This window comes from Canis aureus, chromosome 37 (genome assembly GCF_053574225.1).
Source record: "Canis aureus isolate CA01 chromosome 37, VMU_Caureus_v.1.0, whole genome shotgun sequence".
Taxonomy (NCBI): Eukaryota; Metazoa; Chordata; class Mammalia; order Carnivora; family Canidae; genus Canis; species Canis aureus.
The window spans coordinates 4254701-4277521 of record NC_135647.1 but is presented as its reverse complement, the minus strand read 5'-3'; the positions used below and the strand labels follow the sequence as shown (position 1 = coordinate 4277521).

The window sequence follows — 22821 nt, the reverse complement described above, 5'->3', positions numbered from 1 at the left end:
CACCCAGCCCCCATTTCATGTTTCATGTATATTAAAAAAGAATAATAACCGTACTTATCTCACAAGGTTATCGAGTTAATTAAGTTTAAAATGTAAAGCACTTGAAATAATTCCTTGCACACAAGAAATGAGCAATAGATGTTTTTGTTATTACTATAGTATATTAAATAAAAAGCAAGAAACACTGAAATACTACCTTCACCCAACATGAATGAAAAGACAAAATGTTTATTAGTTTTACGGTATAGACCAGAGTAGGAAATGTAGGCCCTCTCCTGTACTTTTGGTGAGAGTACAAATTAGTACAAACTCCCTGGAAGACAGTTGACAGTATCTAGTAAAATTTTAAAGACATTTAAAGACACTTTCGTCTCCTGATAAACTCTGCTCACATGTACATGTAATAGCACAGGATTAGAAATAACCTAAATTTTCATCAAGAGGAGACTATTATAACAGATCAGGGCTCACTCACAAAATGGAGTATTTTGTAGCCACTGGTGCTGGTAAGAAAAATCTCCAAGATTTGTTATTACAGGAAAAATTTATACAAGGTATGTACTTACTTATAAAGTACAAGGTTATGTACTTACTCTGTGTGGATATGTATGTGTGCCCATCTGTGTTTTTAAGAAATAACAGATGTATGTGCCTTCATATGCACAGAATATTTCTGGAAGACTGCAGAAAAGTACTGGAGAGAGGGGCTGGAGAGCTCAAGGTAGGAGAAATAATTTTTAGGTCTTTTGTCCCATTTGAATCTTTTTCTTACCACATGTTAAGTATTACTCTCAATTACATTTATGTATTTATATATTAAAGATGTATGTTTAGACGGGATGAGCACTGGGTGTTATTCTATATGTTGACAAATTGAACACCAATAAAAAATAAATTTGTTTTTTTTTTAATTTTTTTAATTTATTTATGATAGTCACACACACAGAGAGAGAGAGAGAGGCAGAGACACAGGCAGAGGGAGAAGCAGGCTCCATGCACCGGGAGCCCGACGTGGGATTCGATCCTGGGTCTCCAGGATAGAGCCCTGGGCCAAAGGCAGGCGCTAAACCGCTGCGCCACCCAGGGATCCCAAAAAATAAATTTGTTAAAAAAATAAAAAATAAATAAAGATGTATGTTTATATTCACACGGGGGGACCAGTGGCTCCAGAGCCTCCTGACATTATTCCGAAAACCTCTGAAACCCATGCACTCACAGAAGAGGGACTCCGGCATACCTGTGGACAGCTCCAGTCCTCAGAGTTATTTTTTCCGTGACCATCTGTAGCACATGATCCCACTGATTCAAGGTTTTTCTGGGGATGAGGAGGCGGGAAGCCGGACTTATGAGGTCTCCATTTGCAATCAAACTGGAAAAAAAAAAAAGGCAAAAAACCAGCTAGCCACACCATTGGAAACGGTTAGACTTTTAAAGCTACAAAACAAACCCCAAACCACAAAGAAAGCAAACTTCCAACTATAATGTAAAAGTCCTCAACATACAAGATCGTGCACGGCTCCTGCAGTGGCTTTCTAAAGCGAGCGGACACGTTGATCCTGCTGTGCATTACTGGCTTCACCTTTAAAAAAGCAAAGAAATGCAAATCACTGAGCTTCTGTTAGGTTTTCTTTTCTTTCTCCCCCCCACCCCCCCAGGAATTAAAAAAAGCTACAGGTTTTCAGGAAGGGGCTGAGACCTGTTGTGCCTTTGTTAAAAATCTTAAAATCTTGCGGCGTGGGGTGGGGGTGGGGGTGTCCCCCAATTATATAAACATTCTGGGCTCACTTTCTAGCACTACTGCATGCCCTTACCAAAGCTCTCAAGAAAAATTTCCCCCAAGCCCTGGCTTTACTGCTTACCATCTGTGCCCGCAATTGGGCCTGCACCTGAGAATTTTGAGGCAACACTGTAAACACTGCTTTCCCTAACACAGAAACAAAGTAATCCCATAAAATCTGGGACTCTGCAGGGCTCCCCATCCAGCCACCCCAGACTCCGCTTTCAAGCTGAATCTAGGCACTCCCCCCACCCCAGGCACGTGACCCCATCCCATTTTCCCCACAGATTCCACTTCTCCCCTCTCCATCAGCCCACTTCCCCAGCCTTTGTTTCCTGGCTCTCAACAGCCAATGGCAAGAAGCACAAGGCACCCCTGGGCACGAGGCCTGGTTTGAGCTCCCAGCAGCCCTCTGCTCCCTAGTCAACTGTTTGTGGGTTTTTCCTCAATCCCTACCCACCATGCTGAACTCTAAAATCCCAGGGCAGGTACACTCACTCTTAGCAGATCATTTCCTTCTAAACTGAAGGAAACTGGGGCCAACAGGCAAGAAGCCCCTGGAGCTCCCCTTCCTCCACAACCCACCTCATCTACATCTTCACCTTCATCACCTTTCCCCTTTGCTGCCTGTCTCCGGTGAACCTTATCTCTTCATAAAGCTAATCCTCACCTTGATTTTTGTCACCAGCTACCTCTACTGGATCCATTAATCATCTGCTTGTCTTAAAGCTGATGCCACGTTCCTGGTTCCCTAGTGCCCTTCCCTGATGCTTTCCCCATAGCACTTAACCATCATGTGACATGTGACACATTTTATTTATTTGATTTTTAATTATGTTCCTCTGGTGTTACTCTCAATATTACCTAGTAATGTACTGAGCACAGACTTCATACCCTAGTAGTTTTGTTCAAAGTCTTGCCTCTTGACCTTGATGATTTAAGACCTTCCCTGTTGGGATTTTTGAATTAAAGGTGAAGGTGAACATGTTGTGTAAACAAATAACTTCAAAATTCTTGTTGAATTGGCTAAAATATTCTTTTTCTTTAGAGCATACATATCTATAAACAATATACAGAAATGCATAAATAAAAGACTTAAAAATAATTATATATGTTGGCAAATTGAACTTAAAAACATATATATAATTTTGAGTATATACGTTGCTGCTGGAACTAAAGCAAACCACTTGTTTTGAATAATAATTGTTTTCCTCATTCAGCATGGCAAAAATTTTCCCCAAATGTTCATGATTAACCAGTTGAACTGAAGATTAACCTTAAATATATGTTTCTGAGTCATTATAATTAAGTTAACTAGGCTGTTTTCAGATATACTAATAATAGAATTTGAAAAAATAATCCAAGTAATATATCTGAGTTCAGAAAAAAAAAGTAAGACCATTGTATAAGACAACTGAAACTTTTTGGAGAAAGCACGATTTTTAATTTACAATGCATTTTTTAATTGGCATTTCAAATAATAACTTCAATCACACACACAAAAATAAGTCAGATCAACTGCACAGAAGGGAAGCTTTTCTAGAATCCTTTTCAGGGATGAGGGATTGATCACATGGTGCTATGGCTTTAGATAATGAATAATACAATAATAAATTAGAATATGTCTCTAAAATGTGTAAATTTTCTTATTAGCCCATACAATTTCCCTTGCCATTTAAAGTAAATAGTATTGGGATCCCTGGGTGGCGCAGCGGTTTGGCGCCTGCCTTTGGCCCAGGGCGCGATCCTGGAGACCCGGGATCGAATCCCACGTCGGACTCCCGGTGCATGGAGCCTGCTTCTCCCTCTGCCTATGTCTCTGCCTGTGTGTGTGTGTGTGTGTGTGTGTGTGTGTGTGTGTGTGTGACTATCATAAATAAAAACAAACAAAAATTTTTTTAAAAAGATTTTAAAAAAATAAAAAATAAATAGTATTTGAAATATGAGTATAATGTTAAGTATCAATACACCTAGTTACAGTGGGATGGACACCCAGGAATGGCATGTGCGGTGCTCCCACTCAGACCCTGGGTACCAGGAATAGCTTTATTGGTGATTGGTCAATGGCTGGCCAATGTTAGTATGGAATCTATGACCATGGAACCAAAACAAATGAAAAGGTATCAATTCAAAACTCATTCATTTTGGACCTAGCACATTAATAATACTCCTGCTTGGGTTGTGTCAGTTTGAGAATCACCACAAAGTAATGGGAGGACATGCTAACAGCTAATCTCTTGCCTGGATTCTTCACTGGGTTCAACACCATCTCAGAAACCCCAGTTTATTTGGATACCGAGACATAGGTAAGCCTAATTAATCAGAGTGAAGAGTCATGCCCTGAGTGTAAAGGAGAAAGGCGAACAGGTGCCTAGGTCGGTAGGTAGAGAAACAGCGAACTGAATAAATATTTGGCTGACATTTTTCTTGAAACTATTCCTAAAGTGAAAGGTAGCAAAAGCAGTACAAGCACATTTACCCTATTAGAATGAGGTGAGCCAGGGACCTAGTGCGGATCCTCCAATACAAATCACACATGCTTTCCAAAACATCCTTTTGTCTGTTATATCTTTTTTAGATTGTGTTTGTGTCACAGACAGCCATATTAAACACTTGCTCAAGCCCACAAGGCTTCATGTGAACCTAGGAAATCTATATGTGATTTAACTCCCAAGTTCACAAACTCCATATGACAATAAGACAATAACCACAGTTGCATCAAATTCAAGTTAAAACTTACATGACTCAAAAAATATGAATCCATCTGTTATAAAAAAATGAGCTCAGTGAAAACAGTTGTTGAAAATATATATTTGAAATAATAATAATCTCCCAATTCTGAACTCCAGAACTAACTGCCAACACATTCTCAAGAACCAATTCAATGCCTCACACCTCATTTTCTTAATCTGTAAAAAGAGGGATAATCCTGATAAACTAGCCCAAAGGGAGGCTCCATGAACTAATTAACCAAGTGGCAATGCCACTCCCTGGGGCTGTTAAACTGAATGCTTCAGAGAATCCATCTCTCTCAAATCTCAGCACTCATCACCTCTTGAAACCTCTTGAAATCTAGGCCAAGAAAATCAAACTCAGTCTCAGGACCTGAGAAAATGATTGTTAAATGTGCACCATCCCAAAAATCTAGCGACCACTGACCTCTTGTAAACACTCACTATACAATTTTAAACTTTTAAAAAAATAGGGCAGCCCGGGTGGCTCAGTGGTTTAGCACTGCCTTCAGCCCAGGGCATGATCTTGAAGACCCAGGATGGAGTCCCACGTCAGGCTCCCTGCATGGAGCCTGCTTCTCCCTCTGCCTGTGTCTCTGCCTCTCTCCCCCTCTCTCTTTCTCCCCATATATACCAGGTTTTTGTGACTGTCCATAATAAACTAGGCATTTAGGGGAAAAAATGTAATGAAGTCATTTATTTGCTAAACAAAGGCCAACCCACACAAAGAGACTTCAACTCTATTTTCCTTCTTGTATGGATTTAAGAAACAGTAGGTTCTCCAAACGGTAACCTTTGAAAAACTTTGTTACTACTTTGCAAAGATAGCGCACAGCATTAAAGAACAGTGCAAAGTCCTTTACAAAATATTTCATGGATTTTCACCACTTTTTGATACATGAGAAGAAAAGCGCCAAACAATTCTAGAAAACACCAGAGTTGAAAATAACTCACCTAGGAGTCAATACAGCAGACACATCCAAACTAGGAATTGTTCCAAAGAAGTTTTTTAAAACAATTATCCTTTTTTTTTTCAATGTTACTATTTCTTTAAGATTTGTTTGAGAGAGAAAGAGCAAGCAAGCATGGGGAGGGGAAGAGGGGGAAAGAGAGAGTCCTGAACCAGACTCCCTGCTGAGCATAGAGCCAGATGTGGGGCTCTATTCCAGGGCCCTGAGATTATGACCTGAGCTGAAATCAAGAGTCAACCACTTAACCTACTGAGCCACCCAGGCACTCCTACTAATTTTTAAATGGAAGAAAAACTAGCCAAGATGCCTGATGGATGGTGATGATACAACCTCCTGAGGTGATGGTTTATGTGATAATTGACAATTGGAAGATACCTCTGTTAGAGGGTATTTCATGCTGAGAATATGTCCTAAGCTTCACGGAATGAAACTGCTTATCATGAAGATATTCTTGATGCATGGACTGAAAGAGTAATGTGACAAAGAAAAGGGTGTGTAACAAGAGGTGAGGACAATACCAAGCTTTTCAAAGGAATCGCTGACTCGCCCTCTCCTTGGATTTCTATCAATGGTATTACAAGGCATCTCAATTACAACGAGTCTTGCCACATTCTAACCTGCAGAATAACAAAGATCTCCAGAGACAGGAAAATTACATTGTTTTCCTACCACTGTTTTTCCCTTTTTCCTAAATGAGGAAATACATTCTAATAATGTATTTAATGTAATAATTGTATGTAATTTGATAAATAAAATGTTTGTGCTCTGCTTGTATCAAGATTGTTTTTCCATTTTTAAAAGGATTTTCCCCCCCATATTCAAGTAAACTAAAGGCTTAGGTCCACTTCAGGGTAGGAGGTAGAAGGTTGTAGGGGACTACTGTTCCCAACAGGACAACAAAAACTGAAAGATAAGCTAAGTATCATGGTTTTTGTATATGTAAACATCCCATGTCAAGTATGTGTGTAACGCATCCAAGTATATATCCTCACAAACATGTAGTAAAATTTTTAAGTGTGGTTAGTCTTGGAGGATAGGCTGGGGTAGGATACATAGAGGGGATGTAATAAGGGTACTTTCACCTTTTTTAAAAAAATTTTTTTATGATAATCACACACAGAGAGAGAGAGAGAGAGGCAGAGACACAGGCAGAGGGAGAAGCAGGCTCCATGCACCAGGAGCCCGACATGGGATTCGATCCCGGTTCTCCAGGATCGCGCCCCGGGCCAAAGGCAGGCGCTAAACCGCTGCACCACCCAGTAATCCCTACTTTCACCTTTTTATACTTCAATCCATTCTACATAACTTTTTTCTTTCCTTTTCCCTTTTGAACCCTTTACCCATTTCTCTTACCTAGTCTCTTACCTCAAATAACCACCAATCTGTACCCTGTATCTATGAGCTTATTTTTTTTAATTGCACATCTAAGAGAGACTATCTTGTATTTGTCTTTCTGACATTTTTCACTTAACATAATGTCCTAGAGGCCCTTGAGACCATCATTCATGTTGTCACAAATGGACAGAATGAATTCTTCCTCATGGCCAAATATTCCATTATAAGCATACATATCACAATGTTTACCCATTCACAAATCAATGGACAATGGTCATTTTCGTATCTTGGCTCTTGTCAACAATGCTTCAATAAACTTGAGGATGCATGTATCTTTTCAAGTTAATCTTTTTATTTTCTTTGGAAAATATTCAGAAGTGGAACTGCTGGATCATATATTTTGAGGAACCGCCATACTGTTTTCCACGGTGGCTGCACCAGTTTGCATTCCCACCAATGGTGTGGAAGGGTTTCTACTCTCCACATTCTCACCAACACTTATTTCTTCCCTTTTTGATAATGGCCTTTCTAATATGTTATTTCATTGTGATTTTTAGTTGCATCTCTCTGACAATTAATGATGCTAAGTATCTTTTCATGTACCTATTGGCCATCTGTTGATCTTCCTTGGAAAAGTATCTACTCAGATCTTCTGCTCATTTTTTTAATTGGATTGCCTAAGGGAGTTTTAGTCATTGAGTTGGATGAGTTCTTAATATATTTTGGATATTAACTGCTCAGTATATTATGATTTGCAAATATTTTCTACCATTCAGTAAGTTCCTTTTGCTTTCAGTGTCAGATTCAAAGAAATCATAGCCAAGACCCATGTCAAAAAGCTTATTGCCTGTTTTCTTCTAGGAGTTTTATCGTTTCAGGTCTTAAACATTCAAGTTTAATCCATTTTTTAAAAAACTATTTACTTATTTGACAGAGAGAAAGCACAAGTAGGGGGAGCAGCAGGCAGAAGGAGAAGCAGGCTCCCAGCTGAGCAGGGAACCTGATGCGGGGCTGGATCGTAGGACCCTGGGATCATGATCTGAGCTGAAGGGAGCTATGTAACCAACTGAGCCACCCAGGCACCCTGTCTTTAATCCATTTTTTGTATATGGTGAGAGATAGTGGTTGAGTTTCATTCTTTTGCATATGGCTATCTGGTTTTCCCAACACCACTGAACAGACTGTCCCCACTGTATATGCTTTCCTCCTTATTGTAAATTAATTGACCATATATACATGGTTTTATTTGGGCTCTCTATTCTATTGACCTATATGTCTGTTTCTATGCCAATACCATACTGTTTTAATTACTATATCTATGGAATATAGTTTGTAATTGGGGAGCATGGTGCCTCCAGCTTTGTTCTTCTTTCTCAAGATTGCATCAACTATTTGGGGATTTTTTTGGTTCCATACAAATTTTAGGATTAGTTTTTTTTATTTCTTCGAAAAAAATGTCATTGGAGTTTTGATAAGGATTTCACCGAATCTGTAGATTGCGCTGGATAATAAGGACATTTTCACAATATTTATTCTTCCAATCCATAAGCATGGTATATCTTTCCACTCATTTGTGTCTTCTTCAATTTCTTTCATTAAGGTCTTATAGTTTTCAATATACAAGTCTTTCACCTCCTTGGTTAAAATTATTCCTAGGTATTCTACTCTTTTTGATTTAATTGTAAATAGGATTGTTTCCTTTCTTTTTCTTTCTTTCTTTCTTTTTTTTTTTTTCTTTTTTTTTTTTTTTTTTGAGAGAGAGACAGACAGTGTGTGCATATGTGCATGCATGGCAGGAGAGGGGCAAAGGGAGAGGGAGAATCTTAAGTACTGAGTGTGGAGCCCAACATTGGGCTCGATCTCACCACCCTTGGATCATGACCTAAGACAAAACCAAGACTCAGACTCAACTGACTAAGCCACCCAGGCACCCCTCTTTATTTTTCTTTCTAATGGTTTGTTATTAGTGTGTGGAAATGCAAATTTTTGGGTTTTATTATGTATCCTGCAACTTTACTGAATTCATTTACCAGTTCTAACAGGTTTTTTTTGTGTGTGGAATCTTTAGGGTTTTCTATACATAATATCATGTCATCTACAGGTGGTGACAATTCCACTTCTTTCTTTCCAATTTTGATGCCTTTTTTTTTTCTTGCTTAATTGCCCTGGCTAGGACTTCCAATATGATGTTACGTAAAGATAATGACAGGGGCATCCTTGTTTTGCTCTTGACCTTAGAGAAAGCTTTCAATTTTTCACTGTTGAGTATTTTGCCTGTGGGCTCATCATATATGGCCTTTATTCTGTTCCCCCTATTCCCATTTAGTTGAGAGTTTTTATCATAAATGGGTATTGAATTTTGACAATGCTTTTTCTGTATCTATTAAGATGACCATATGATTTTCATCCTTCATTTGATTTCATTTATCCCCATTCTGTTAACATGGTGGTGTATCACATTGGCTACTTTGAGGATGCTGAACCATCCTTTCATTCCTGGAATACCTGATTGTGGCATATGATCCTGTTAATGTAGTGTTGGCTTTGGTCTGCTAATATTTTGTTGAGGATATTTACATCTGTGTTCATCAGGATATAGGCCTATAATTTGTGCCATTCCTTATCTGGTTTTGGTATTAGGCCCAAGGTATCAGGGTAATAGTGGCATTATAAAATGAGTTTGGAAGCTTGACCTCCCATTAAAATTATATTTTTTTGGAAGACTTTCAGAAGGATTCATATTAATTCTTTGAATGGTTAGTAAAATTCACTAGTAAAGCCACCTGGTCCTGGACTTTTCCTTGGTAGGTTCTTGGTAGGTCTTTGAATGTTTAGTAAAATTCACTAGTAAAGCCATCTGGTCCTGTACCTTTTTCTTGGTAGGTCTTTTTTATTTCCTTTGATCTCAGCAGCTTTTTTTTTTTTTTTTTTTTTTTTTTTTTTATGGTAGTCACACAGAGAGAGAGAGAGAGAGGCAGAGACACAGGCAGAGGGAGAAGCAGGCTCCATGCACCGGGAGCCTGATGTGGGATTCGATCCCGGGTCTCCAGGATCGCGCCCTGGGCCAAAGGCAGGCGCTAAACCGCTGCGCCACCCAGGGATCCCCTGATCTCAGCAGCTTTTAAATCACTGATTCAATCTCTTTACCAGTAATCCATGTTCAGATTTTCTATTTCATCATGATTCAGTTTTGATAGGTTGTATGTTTCCAAGAATGTATCCATTTCTTCTAGATTGTCCAGTTTGGGGCATACACTTTTTCAAAGTAGTCTCTTATGATCCTTGGTATTTATGTGCTATCAGTTGTGAGATCTCATCTTTCATTTTGGATTTTATTTAAGTCCTCTCTTTTTTTTTTTCTTGGTAAGTCTACCTAAAGGCTTGTCAATTTTATCTTTTCAAACAACCAGACTTCAGTGCCACTGATCTTCTTTACTGTCTTTTTTTTTTTTTTTAAGTTTTATTTATTGGGGCACCTGAGTGGCTCAGTCAGTTAAGTGTCTGCCTTCAGCTCAGTTCATGATCCTGGAGTCCTGGGGTGGAGCCAGCCCCACATTGGGCTCCCTGCTCAGTGGGGAGACTCTGCTTCTCCCTCTCCCTCTGCCCCACCCCCTGCTTGTGTTCTTTCTCAAATAAATAAATCTTAAAAAAAAGAAGATTTTATTTATTTATTTGAGAGAGAGAGAGACCATGCAATGGGGTGGTTTAGAGGGAGAGGGAAAAGCAAACTCCCTGTTGAGCCAGGAGCCCAACTCAGGGCTCAATCCAAGGACCCTAAGATCATGACCTAAGCTTAAGGTAAATACTTACCTGACTGAGCCACCCAGGCACCCCATTCTTTTTGTCTTTTTAATCTCTATGTCATTTATTTCCTCTCTAATCTTTGTTATCTCTTTCCTTCTACAAATGTGGGGCTTCCTCTGTTCTTTTTTCCTAGTTCTGGAATATGTAATGTTAGGTTTTGTATTTGAGACTTTTCTTTTTTCTTGCAGTAGGTTTTGCTGCAGCCCATAAATTTTGGTATATTTCTTTTTCTTGTCTCAGGTATTTTTTTTATTTCCTTTTGATCTCTCCTTTGGTTCACTGGTTATTCAGTAGCATGTTGTTTAATCTCCACATACTGTACATTTTTCACTTTCCTTCATGTAATTAATTTCTAGTTTCATACCATAGTGGTCAAAAAGATGCTTGACATGATTCCAGTCTTCTTAAATTTATTGAGACTTCTGTAGCCTAACATAGGATTATGATTTATCCTGGAAAATGCTGAACTCTTTATGAGGTAAATTACTTATCTCCATTTCATTAAGGTTTTTTCTTCCTTTTTAAAAATATTTTATTTATTCATGAAACACAGAGAGAGAGAGAGAGAGAGAGAGAGATAGGCAGAGGGAGAAGCAGGCTCCCTGAGGGAAGCCTGATTCAGGACTTGATCCCAGGACCCTGGGATCATGAGCTGAGCCAAAGGCAGACACTCAACCACTGAGCCACCCAGGTGCCCCATTAATGTTTTTTATTTTCTGAGGTTTATCCTGTTCTTTCACTTGGAATGGATTCCTCTGTTTCTTCATCTCTTGACTCTCTGTGTTGGTTTCCATACAGGAGATAATCAACCAACTCTCCCAGTCTTGAGGAAGTAGTTTGTGTAGCAGGTATGCCTTGTTCAACCAAGCCCCAGTCCTTTATCATCTCCCAACCTTGGAGTTTGCCCAAATAGCCTATTATATTTTTAATACCTCCTAGCAGTTGAAGATATACCAAGACCTGTAAGTGTCCCTAAGGGGAAGTTCTCAGCACCCAGATTTAAGCGGTTTGGTATCCAGATCCTCCGACAGCAGCTTTTAAAGTATATCAATGTATATAATCCTGTATATAGCCTGGAGACCACAAGCATAAACCTCACTGGCCTGGAGATCTGGCAAGGTCCCATGGACAGCAGTCACAAAAATTAGCATTCTAGACATAAAAACCAGGGTACCAGCTGTGAGTAAATCTCCCATCTAGGAGTCACTGGTGCTCTGGAGCATGGCAGAGGGAGAACACAAAGATAGCACACACCTTCCATGGTCTCTGGAGAAGATAGCAGTCCCTCAGCATGTATAATTTAGAAGCCAGCCCCTCAGTCTGCCATCATGATTAGCTAATAGTCTTAGATCTCCTGCTTCTTGCTTGGTCCTGGGACTGTGACAGCTATATAAGAACTCTTTCTCCATTGGTTACAGTCCTATGGGAACCAGGAGTGTAAGCCCCACTGGCTGCTGGATCCAGGCAATATGGAAGTGTTTCCTGGCAGTAACTGCAAGAACTTGGGTGTGATAGAGAGGATTTAAGCTCCTTTCTGGGTGACACTAATTATAACAGTCCCAGAGGGCCCAGAACACAAGGTCCCTTGGCCTCCAGAGCCAGGCAGTCAAGAGGTGGGAGCCACAAAGACTGGGGGACCCAACTCATGTATAAGCTCCCTTCCAGGAGAGATCCTAGTGCTCTAGAGCACAGTAAAAAGAGAGTGCAAAGATGGTGCCCACCGGTGTCCATCCCTGGAGAATGTTCTAGCAGGATCCTAGATCTAAGTGTTAAATTACATGTCTGGCCTTCAGGCCGATGCTTCAATAGAAGGAAGTGAGTCTCCTTCACTTTAAGTTTACGCACAATCAGCTGCCTCTGAGCTGGGGCCCTGGGTCAGGTGAGTCCAACCACACAAGGAGCTACTTAAGAGATGTCCTCCAGATCACTACAGTCTTGTGGGTCTTGGTACACAAGTGCCACTGGTTTTCAAAGATAGATATTTTTGAGACTCATTGCTGAGATGCAGTTTCTGAAAGCTAAGGTGCCCAGTGTGCAGTTTGAACCCTTCACTCCTTGGGAAGGGGTTCCAGGTTTTGAGTTTTCGCCCCATTTGTGGGTTTGCCCTGCCACGGGTGGGGTTTGGGGTAAGTTTGTGTCCCGGGTGCGTCTCCCACCTGCATTGATGTAGTTTTCTCCTTGTTTGCCTGATATGTAGTTGTCACACAGCCAGCCTTTAGAGTTTTTGAAGAAATTTGTTCCACTGAAGACTCATGTCCATGGGGGAGATGAGTTCAGGATCTTCCTGTCACCATCTTAAACTAGAACCCATAATTTTTTAAATGTATCAAAGAACTTAGGATGCAAAGAAATTAAATGACTCAGATGCCTGGGTAGCCCAGTAGGTTAAGTGTCTGCTTTCAGCTCAGGTCATGATCCTGGGGTCCTGAGATCAAACCCCACATGGGACTCCCTGCTCAGCAGAAAGTCTGCTTCTCCCTCTGTCCCCCTCCCCCCACTCTGTGCTCTCTCTCCCTCTCTCTTAATAAATAAAAAATCTTTTTTTAAAAAAAGAAGTCTAATGAACTAAATTCCAGAGAGTGATGAGCTCTTCCTACATGAGAAGAAACCTATAGCAGCTTTTCACACCCAGGGGCATGCCAAGCAGAAGAAAAAAACCTCCCAGACAGAGCCAGTGTGTGAGTGGACATGCCAGAGGAGACTGAGATGCAGGGCTAGTCTATGTCACCCACTAATTCTTCCCCAAAGGACCTCACTAGGTGCATAGATGTATAACAAAAGCTAAGAGCAGAGCAAATAGCAGGAAATGCAATCTCATGGTGTGGAAAGCTGGAGGTGGGCCTCCAGAAAACCCTCCAGTGATGTCTAGGTCTGAGTACTTCTAAATCCTCTGCTTCTGCACTGGGTCCTAGGGCGAGCAAGTCTGTGCACCAGCCCTGTAAGAGCAGAGTCTCAAGTTTCCTACAGCTATTTTGGTTTCTTAGACACAAGTCCTTTAGTTTTCAAAGCCAGACATCTGGAGAGCTTGTCTCTCCACAGCATGGTCCCAAGGGTTGGGGGTGCCTGATATGGGGCTGAAGCCCTTTGCTCCTCAGAGACGTGCTCCATTTTTGCAAGATCCCTCCATCTTGCGGGTAGCTGCGTTGGGAGTGGGGTTTTGGGCAAGACTGTGTCTCTGCTCTCCTGGACATCTTAGTGTGGTCTTTTTATTCTTTGTTTTGGAATAGATATTCAAGTAATTCTCAGGTCTCTTTCTGAGAGAACTGTTCTATAGGCAGCTATTGATTTGGTGTGTATGTGGAAAGTGTTGAGTTCAGGGTCTTCCTGAGGCTGCCATCTTCAACCTCCTACAGATTTTTTTGATCAATGTAAAATCCAGATGCCTCCAGATTTATATTAAAGGATTTTTTTTAAAACAAGTACACATTTTAAAAACCTTGGACATTTCTTAGAAAACATATACAATATCTGACATACTAAAACACGTTTTTCTAGTACTGGGCTCTTTTGGACTTAGGGAAATTAAATTCCATAAATATTGTTAATCTGGAATAGATATTTGGGTATATGATCCTCTACAATAGTGAAGAAAAGCAAACATGGAATGTGTAGCTGGAAATTCCATACCAATCCAGAATACATTGTCCAACTCCACCCTTCTGTGACCATTATCAGTCTCCTATGTTAATAAATACTCCTGCCCATGCCTAAATGTTGGTTCTTCCCTCAGGATTCCATCATCCCAGCATTCTTTATAACTCAAATACTCTCCCTGGTCACATTATCCAACTTGATGTTATTTATTATCAATATCACTTTGTTGATGATGATCCAATCTCTATATTTAGTCCAGATCCTTCTCCTGACACCAAACCAATTTTTTTTTAGTGAATACCATGCCTAGAACTGCATCAAACACCCCAATATGTTGCCTTAACTCTTTATGTCACCTTCTTAAGATAATTATTTTTAAATAAGTTTATAATTATAAAACACATCAGAATTTACAAAATGCTTTCTTTGGGGCACCCAGGTGGCTCAGTTGGTTAAGCGTCTGACTCTTGATTTCAATTCAGGTCATGATCTCAGGATCCTGGGATGGAGCCCCATGTCAGGCTCTGCATTCAGTGGGAAGTCCGCTTGAGATTCTCACTCTCCCTCTGCCCCTACCCCCACTCACACACATGTGTTCTCTCCAAAATAAATACATAAATCTTTTATAAAAAGATAAAATGCTTTCATTTACAGTGACATTTGTTCCTTAAAATAACAATATGAGGCTAACATTATGAGGTTAGTATTATTCCAATTGTATAAATGGGAAAAGATGAGCCTTTCCATCTGTTAAGATCACACAGTAAGCAAAGAAGTAGACCCATGAAACCACTTCTTCTGATTACCAGGCCCAGCAGAATTCAGTCCTACTGCTTAATGATGCCCAAGACAGAAATGGGCCACTAGCAGAAGTAGCAGACACATAATCACACCTATTTAAATTAGATCTTTCTTGAATTATCTGTAACTGAATATATGCATGTTCATATATATGCATAATTGAATTATCTGTAACTGAATATATGCATATTCATATATATGCATAATATAGGCATATATTCATATATATACAAACTTAGAATGCCCTTATTTTTGGTTCCCATATTCTCTCAAAACCACTGAAGTTTCTCTTTCTCTGGCTGCTACCTATCAAATAACCTTAACATGATTATATCAGCATAATTTATGGAACCTCAATGGGGATGAACATTGAAATTCTTTAAACCCCAGAACTTCTAGAAATTCCAGAAAAGCATGATGGCAAAATCAGGCCAGCTACTGAGATATTTTGGAGAGAATATATTCATTGTTATATAATGATAAAAATTCTAACTACTCTAACTTCAGTGAGAACCTAGTTATAGAAGATGTCTCTAATTACAATGAACAGGCTGTTTAGAACATTCCCAGAAGGGTCCAATTAGCTGCCACGAGCTGATGAAACCACTCATCTCTACCTGGGTCCCCTATAGGTCCCCATGTTGTTGTACTCAGTCCAGGGGCTGATTCCCAGAGGAAGGAGTTAAATTCATCCGTCAGGTGTGGATTAGTATCTCTTATTCAGGGGGTTATTTTTCTGCCAATACAATATACCTTGGCATCAGTTTGCAGATTTGTCTTTTTGAACTACTCTCTAAATGAGTGCCTCCCTTCCTTGAAGCAGGAAAACAATTCAAAACAAAGTCACAAATAAATGGCATGGCCATTCAAAACCATGGCAAGGTGAAGGATTTCCTTTTAGCTTAAAAGTGACCCAAGAGTAACATGTCATTATAAATTTCTCCAAACCCATAAAAAATGTACACCAACACTGGGCCTTAATGTAAATATGAACTCTGGGCAATTATGATGTGTCAGTGTACCACTCTAACGGGTGGTGTTGATCATGGGGAAGGCTGTGCATGTGTAGAGGTAAGGTACACATGGGAAATCTCTGTACCCTTCCATTAACTTTCCTGTGAACATGAAAATGTTCTAAAAAAATAATTAACATCTAATAAAAAAAACTTTGGAAAAGTTAAGCAAAAGATCAATTGTAAGTAACACATTCCTTTGAAAACTCTTATGTATAACTATATATTTAAATAAAGTGTCCAGACTGCTAAATCATCTCACCTTAAAAAGCAAATGCCATCAAATCTCATCAAATTTCAAACCATTGAGTCAATATCCCAGCATACTACCAATTTATAAACCACTGGCATTCTCGTGTAATTTTCTCTTTATTGCACTTAGTAGGATATTTTTAAAAATCAGATAATCCTAAACAGTCTGAATATATAATGTTAAAATTCATGTTTATTACCTTTATTCTAAAAATATTATTTGCAATGGGCACTCTACCTTATAGGAAAGCTGAACATGACTTGAGTCATTTTTAAGGCATTCATAAGTAAGTCTGCATGAGTCTCCCTAATGTTGTGCTGAAGAGGATAATATGACCCCGACAAAGTTAAAAAATAACCAATTAACCCAAGAGAACTCAGGAGATATTACAGGAAATACCCCCAACCAAGCATTGAAAAATTAATTTTTTAATTCTTTTTCTTTGTTATGCCTTCTTAACTTCTTATAGCATGCTTACTATTTCACCAATGCCATTTTTGGTTTTTTGTTTTCCCAAATGGGATTTTAGTCACCAAACCAATCTAGCCAATGGAATGTAAAATTTCCACTAGGAATGTAGAGTGGTGGGAAGTGTGTCCATAACAATGCAAGATGAAAGTTAGCAATGCTGAGTATGCAGCCTGGTTCATGGGCTGACGGCAGCTTCCCCCTGCATTTAAATAAGTCACTGAGTCCCCAGGACTCCCACTGAAGCATGTGCCAACCATATGTAATCTACATCCAGTCATTCATACGCATGAAGGAAGCTATGAACCTACCGGCAGATGGCAAGGGAAGCATTCTGGGGACTATGAGGTTTTCACCCACAGGTGCTGCTTGTGTGCTGTGCTCACGAGTAGTACGGAGGAGGGCAGAGGGGGGCCTCCACTCTCACCCAGCTCCCTGAGGGTGGGATGTCACAGGTATCAATTGTGCCAGGCACTGGGTTCCGTGTTGAGAGTCCACTGGTAGATGAGTCAAGATCCCCACCATCACGAAGCCCAAAGAATAGCTCAGGGGTCAATGACAAAAAGTAAAAAATAAATTTAAAAAATGCCTAATCACAAATTATGAAACGTGCTCTGAGGAAAACGAAGCAGTCGTGAGATAAGACTGGTGCGGAGCAGCCAGAGGTACGCTGGTGAGAGCAGAAAAGGACGAGCTGGCAGGCACCATGCCGGGCCTTGTAAGCCAAGAAAGGGAGGCTAGATGTCAGCCTAAGTGCAATGGGTCTCGGCGGCACAGTTCTTTTTTTTTTTTTTTTCAAATATTTTATTTATTTATTCATGAGAGACACAGAGAGACAGAGAGGCAGAGACACAGGCAGGGGGAGAAGCAGGCTCCACACAGGGAGCCCAACACAGGACTCGGCCCCAGGACTCCAGGATCATGCCCTGGACTGAAGGCAGGCGCTAGAGCCACCCAGGGATCCCCCTCGGCAGCAGATTTCCACAAGGGTCATGCTGGCTGCTACGTGGAGAGTAACTGGAGAAAGCAAGACTGGAAGTAAGGAGACCAAAAGGGGGGTCTGCTGAATTACCCACATAAGAGACGGTGGTGGCTTTTCCTAGGGGTTGACTATGGGGAAAGAAAAAATAGGCAGAGCCACGACATATTGGAGACAGAAATTAGTACCTACTGGAAGAAGCATGTGGATCATGAGGGAAAGAGGACTTGAGAAATTGAGTATACGGTGGTGCTGCAGATGAGACAGAGAAGGAAGATATGCCCTGGCAACAGAATCAAGAGTTTCATTGTGAACATTACATTAGAGCTGCCTGTGAGACCTCCCAGTAGAGATGCCACCACACAGGTGAGCTGGAGCTCAGGGAAGAAGCCAGAGTTTGAGATGCAAATTGGGGGTGATAAGCATGTGCAGGGCATGTGAAGCCATGAGGCAGCATGAGGTCACCAAAGAAAGGAGCGGAAAGCCAAGATGGGGGCTCAGGACTCAGCCTTGGGGTTGGATTACAGAGAAGACATGAGTCCACTGGAGATGGGACAAAAGCAGACAGACAAGAAACAGATAAACCAAGAGAGTGCAGTGTTCCAAAAGCTAAGAGAAAGGACCAGCTATTCAGAGCCAGATTGAGGAGGATAGGAAGATGCCCACTGAATTGATCACCACAGCTTGTCAAGCTACGGGAGAGCTTGACAAGAACATCACAGGAGGAGTGCAAGGGACGCAGCCCTGCTGAAGTGAGTTCAGGGCTTGGAAAGGGGGTGAAGGTGTGGAGGGGTACCTTTCTGCTTGGCCTTATCAGTGTCTGTAGGAAATACATTTCCTATCAGAATACATTTAGGATAAGCTCCTTCCTATCTATATATCTGCTAAAGCCAGGACAGGCAGGAGGCATTTGGGACAGGAGGAAAGAATTCTCAGCTTCCCCAGCCGCAGGAGTAGTAGGGAAACACAGCCGCAGCTCAACTCAAGAAGCTAAGCAAGGGAGACCTCTAGGGTCACACAGTTATAGGGGTCACATGTGTGCAGTCATAAATGAGGAGGGTGCTTAACCCAACCAAGACAGGACTCACATGGGACCTCGTTGACCAGAAAGGACACAGAGAAGTCAGCTGGACGAAGGAGAGAGAAGAATGAGGCCAAGGAAAGCAAACCACCACATCTGTACCAGCATTAGGATGGATTATTCACATAAAACTGGTTAAAACTAGAAAATTCATACTAAATTGCTATCTTACTCTTCTCTCTCCAAAGACACTGCTTAAAGCATTGCAACAAACAAGAGAAGCACATGCCAAAATACTGCCAAGTCCAGAGTGCTTTAAAAAAATCACAACCCCTACATATTCTTGAGACAAACTTAAAACCATTCTCCCAATGCCAGGCAATTTGGGGCAAAACTACATCACTGATAACATTAAATTAATATAATTGTTTTTCAAAACTCTGTGGAATTTCATATTCAAGGCATACAATGGACCGTGCACGCCCTCTGACACTGAATTTCTCAAATTTATCCTGATATAATAACCCAGAAATAGAAAAAAGCTATATACCAAAAGGTGTTAACTAGAATATTACACGGCAAAAACAAGAGAGATCATTAAAATATACCTGTAACTTATAGCATCAACTCAATAGAACAGCGTACATTACTATCAAAAATGATGACAGGCACTAAAAGACGAAAAATGTGAGAGAATGTAAGTGAAATACGGTGAAAAATATAAAGTATACTTTATATTTATATATATATGTTTATATATATAAATATAAAGTATGCATACTTTATAAAGTACGTATAAAATACATGTGATATGTATAAAATTTGTATAAGATGTATTCTGGGATTACAACTCTATACATAGAATGATAAAAGAGACAAATATATGAAGAAAAAGTGGAAGAGAATTTACAAAAATGATATCTAATTTTTCCAATGATGGACTTAGGGAAAACACAATTTTCACTTTAAATATTTGTTACTTGGGGGATCCCTGGGTGGCGCAGCGGTTTGGCGCCTGCCTTTGGCCCAGGGCGCGATCCTGGAGACCCGGGATGGAATCCCACGTCGGGCTCCCAGTGCATGGAGCTTGCTTCTCCCTCTGCCTGTGTCTCTGCCTCTTTCTCTCTCTCCCTGTGTGACTATCATAAATAAATTAAAATAAAAAATAAAAAAATATTAAAAAAATAATAATAATAAAATAAATAAATAAATAAATAAATATTTGTTACTTGGGATCCCTGGGTGGCGCAGCGGTTTGGTGCCTGCCTTTGGCCCAGGGCGCGATCCTGGAGTCCCGGGATCGAATCCCGCGTCGGGCTCCCGGTGCATGGAGCCTGCTTCTCTCTCTGCCTGTGTCTCTGCCTCTCTCTCTCTCTCTCTGTGTGACTATCATAAGTAAATAAAAAAAATAAAATAAAAAAATAAATAAATAAAAATAAATATTTGTTACTTATTCTAATTTAATATTTTGATAATTTTCTGTTTATTTTTTTAAGATTTTATTTAGAGAGAGAGTATGCACATAAGCAGAGGGAGGGTAAGAGGGAGAGAGAGAATCCTCAAGCAGATTCCCTGCTGAGCCCAGTGTGGGTCTCGATCTCACAACCCTGAGACCATGACCTAAGTCGAAATCAAGAGTTGGACGCTCAACCACCTGAACCACCCAGGCGCCCCTATCTTGTTAACTTCTAAGCTACGATTCTAAAAATTAATTTTAGTGGGGTGTACTCATACACGAATAAACAAGTAGACCAATAGCATATATTAGAAAGCCCAGAAATAGACCAAAGTAAGTACACTGGCAATTTAGTATATGGTAAAATTGGCATCTCAAATCACTGGGGCAGAGATAGACTTTTAAAAAATGATACTGAGACAACTGGGTAGCCCAGGTATCTCTGGAAAAAGATAAAATTACATCTACATCTCACACCATAGACAAGACACCACTTAGATCAAGGGGTCAAAACTATGACATGCCAATGAGAAGGCATATCAAACATGTACTCTAAAGACGAAGTTGAAACAACAGGATTAGTTCTCCCTGATGAAAATAAAAGTTTTCCCTCCCCACCTTTTTCTTAGAGGATTTACTGTAGAAAACCTGCAATTGCAAGTACTTTCTCCTGTCTCTGAAATGTATGCAATATCTTCTGAAGATTAGATACCCTGCTGTCAACTTTAGGTCCCAAGAATGTCTTCCTCGAGAACCAACAATGTAAACATCAAGTGAGAAGCACCGCCATCTCTTAGTTTCAGTGGGTGGACTGGAGCCAAAATTCAGTGGGCACTTTACTCCAAGTCACAAAACTATGTCGCCTTGTAAAGACAGGAGTAGCTTTGTTTTCTTCTGAATAAAGCCAATCAACTAAACAGACTGGCCACCCCAATTGCCAGGTGAATTCAGGATGAACTACAAGTGCCCTCAAGTCCTCTCCTTGAAGATCAGTTATTTTTTATCTTCAAAATGTGTGTAGTGGGTTGCACTTGCTTGGCTATATGAAAGAGTTAAGATTTCCTTCAGTCTTTGCAATCTCTGGAGTATGGTGCACATGGTACTCAGGTTTAACGCTTACTCAGTCATAACAGTCTTTTCTCTACTACCTTCAGGGAGAGGATTTCTGGATTGAATGAAGATTTTGTTTCTAATTATATCTCCCCAACAGTACCCTCTGATATGCTCTGAGCAGAGCATCACCTCCATTTGATCACAAGAAAACATCAGGCAAACTCAAGTGATGTTTTATAAAATAAGGGACCTTCAAAGTTGTCAAGGTCATGAAAAACGGAGTAGCAGGTCAGTGGAAACTAAGGTGACATGACAACTAGACACAGTGTGGGATCCTGGATTGGGTCTTGGATCAGAAAAAAGACATCAGTGTCAAAACGGACAAAATTAGGTAAGATTTGTAACATAGGGGATGGTATCGATTTTGGTTTCCTGCTATCAGTAACTGTACTGTGGTTGTGTAAGATGCTAACAAAGGAAGCTGAATACAGTAAAGCATAGAAAGGATTCTGCATTACTTGTCAACTTTGTCTAAAAATGTTTGAAAATAAAAAGTTAAATAAATGTAGTGTTTAATACTCTTTATCAAACCTAAAAATCTAACACATAGGAGGCCTTCGTCACTCTGTCTTCACCTCTCCTGCCTTGTCTTCTCTCGATTATCAACCACCATTCTGCATTTAAAATGTAACAGAAAGAAAAAAAAATACCTTCTGAGAAAATCAACAAAAGTCTCTCCATTTGTAATTAGATGAAGCTTAAGCACTTCTGTCAAATGATTACATTCACTTTTCCCACTAGTTGCAAAGAAACAATCCTCTATTACTTTGTCGAGACAAAAGACAAGTTGAAAAGAGGAGAAAAAACTGTCAAGCTACCTGCGACACTAAATTAGTTATTTCTTGCACTCCTAAATCAGAGAAGAAGGCACAGTTATCTCCCCGAAGATCATTGTTTTTGTCACCAATATGCCAAAGGCAGGGGTGTTTTATCACACCCTGGGATTACAGGTCAGAACAATAAGAAACAATGGTTTTGGGGCACCTGAGTGGCTCAGTGGTTGAGCATCTGCCTTTGGCTCAGGATCCTGAGCATATGCCTTTGGCCCAGGATCCTGGGATTGAGTTCTTCATCAGGCTCCCTGCAGGGAGTCTGCTTCTCCCTCTGCCTGTATCTCTCCCTCTCTGTTTCTCTCATGACTAAATAAATAAAATATTTTTTAAAAAAAGAAAGAAAGAATGGTTTGTTGTTAACCAGTAAACCTAGCTTATGTGGGAAAATATTTGTATTCCCTTAAGGTTAGAACTAGGTCAAAAGAATCTCACCCTTCAGTGAAAACTGTACCTACCATCCAGGTGATCAAAGCACATGATGTACATGAACAATGATCAAGGTCCAGTGAGGATCTTTTTTCTTCATTAAAATCATAAGAAAACCTCAAAAAGTAACAGCTCAAGACTATCCCGGCACAGCGACACCCAGTTTATACAATTCACCCACTGTGAGCTTACCTCCTGCCTATGTGAATGCAGTACATTCATCTAAGAACAGAAGATGAATGAGA

At 40.2% G+C, this 22821-nt stretch overlaps 1 protein-coding gene across 1 annotated transcript in view; it reads right to left on the bottom strand.

The window, feature by feature from the left end:
- DCDC2 (doublecortin domain containing 2) overlaps positions 1-22821 on the bottom strand; it is a 162368-nt gene that overhangs the window by 112510 nt on the left and 27037 nt on the right. Inside the window, exons 4-5 of the mRNA XM_077886439.1 lie at positions 1503-1579; positions 1238-1369 (exon numbers count right to left, since the gene is read on the bottom strand). Coding sequence (XP_077742565.1) covers positions 1238-1369; positions 1503-1579 — 209 coding nt within the window. The remainder of the gene's footprint in view (positions 1-1237; positions 1370-1502; positions 1580-22821) is intronic.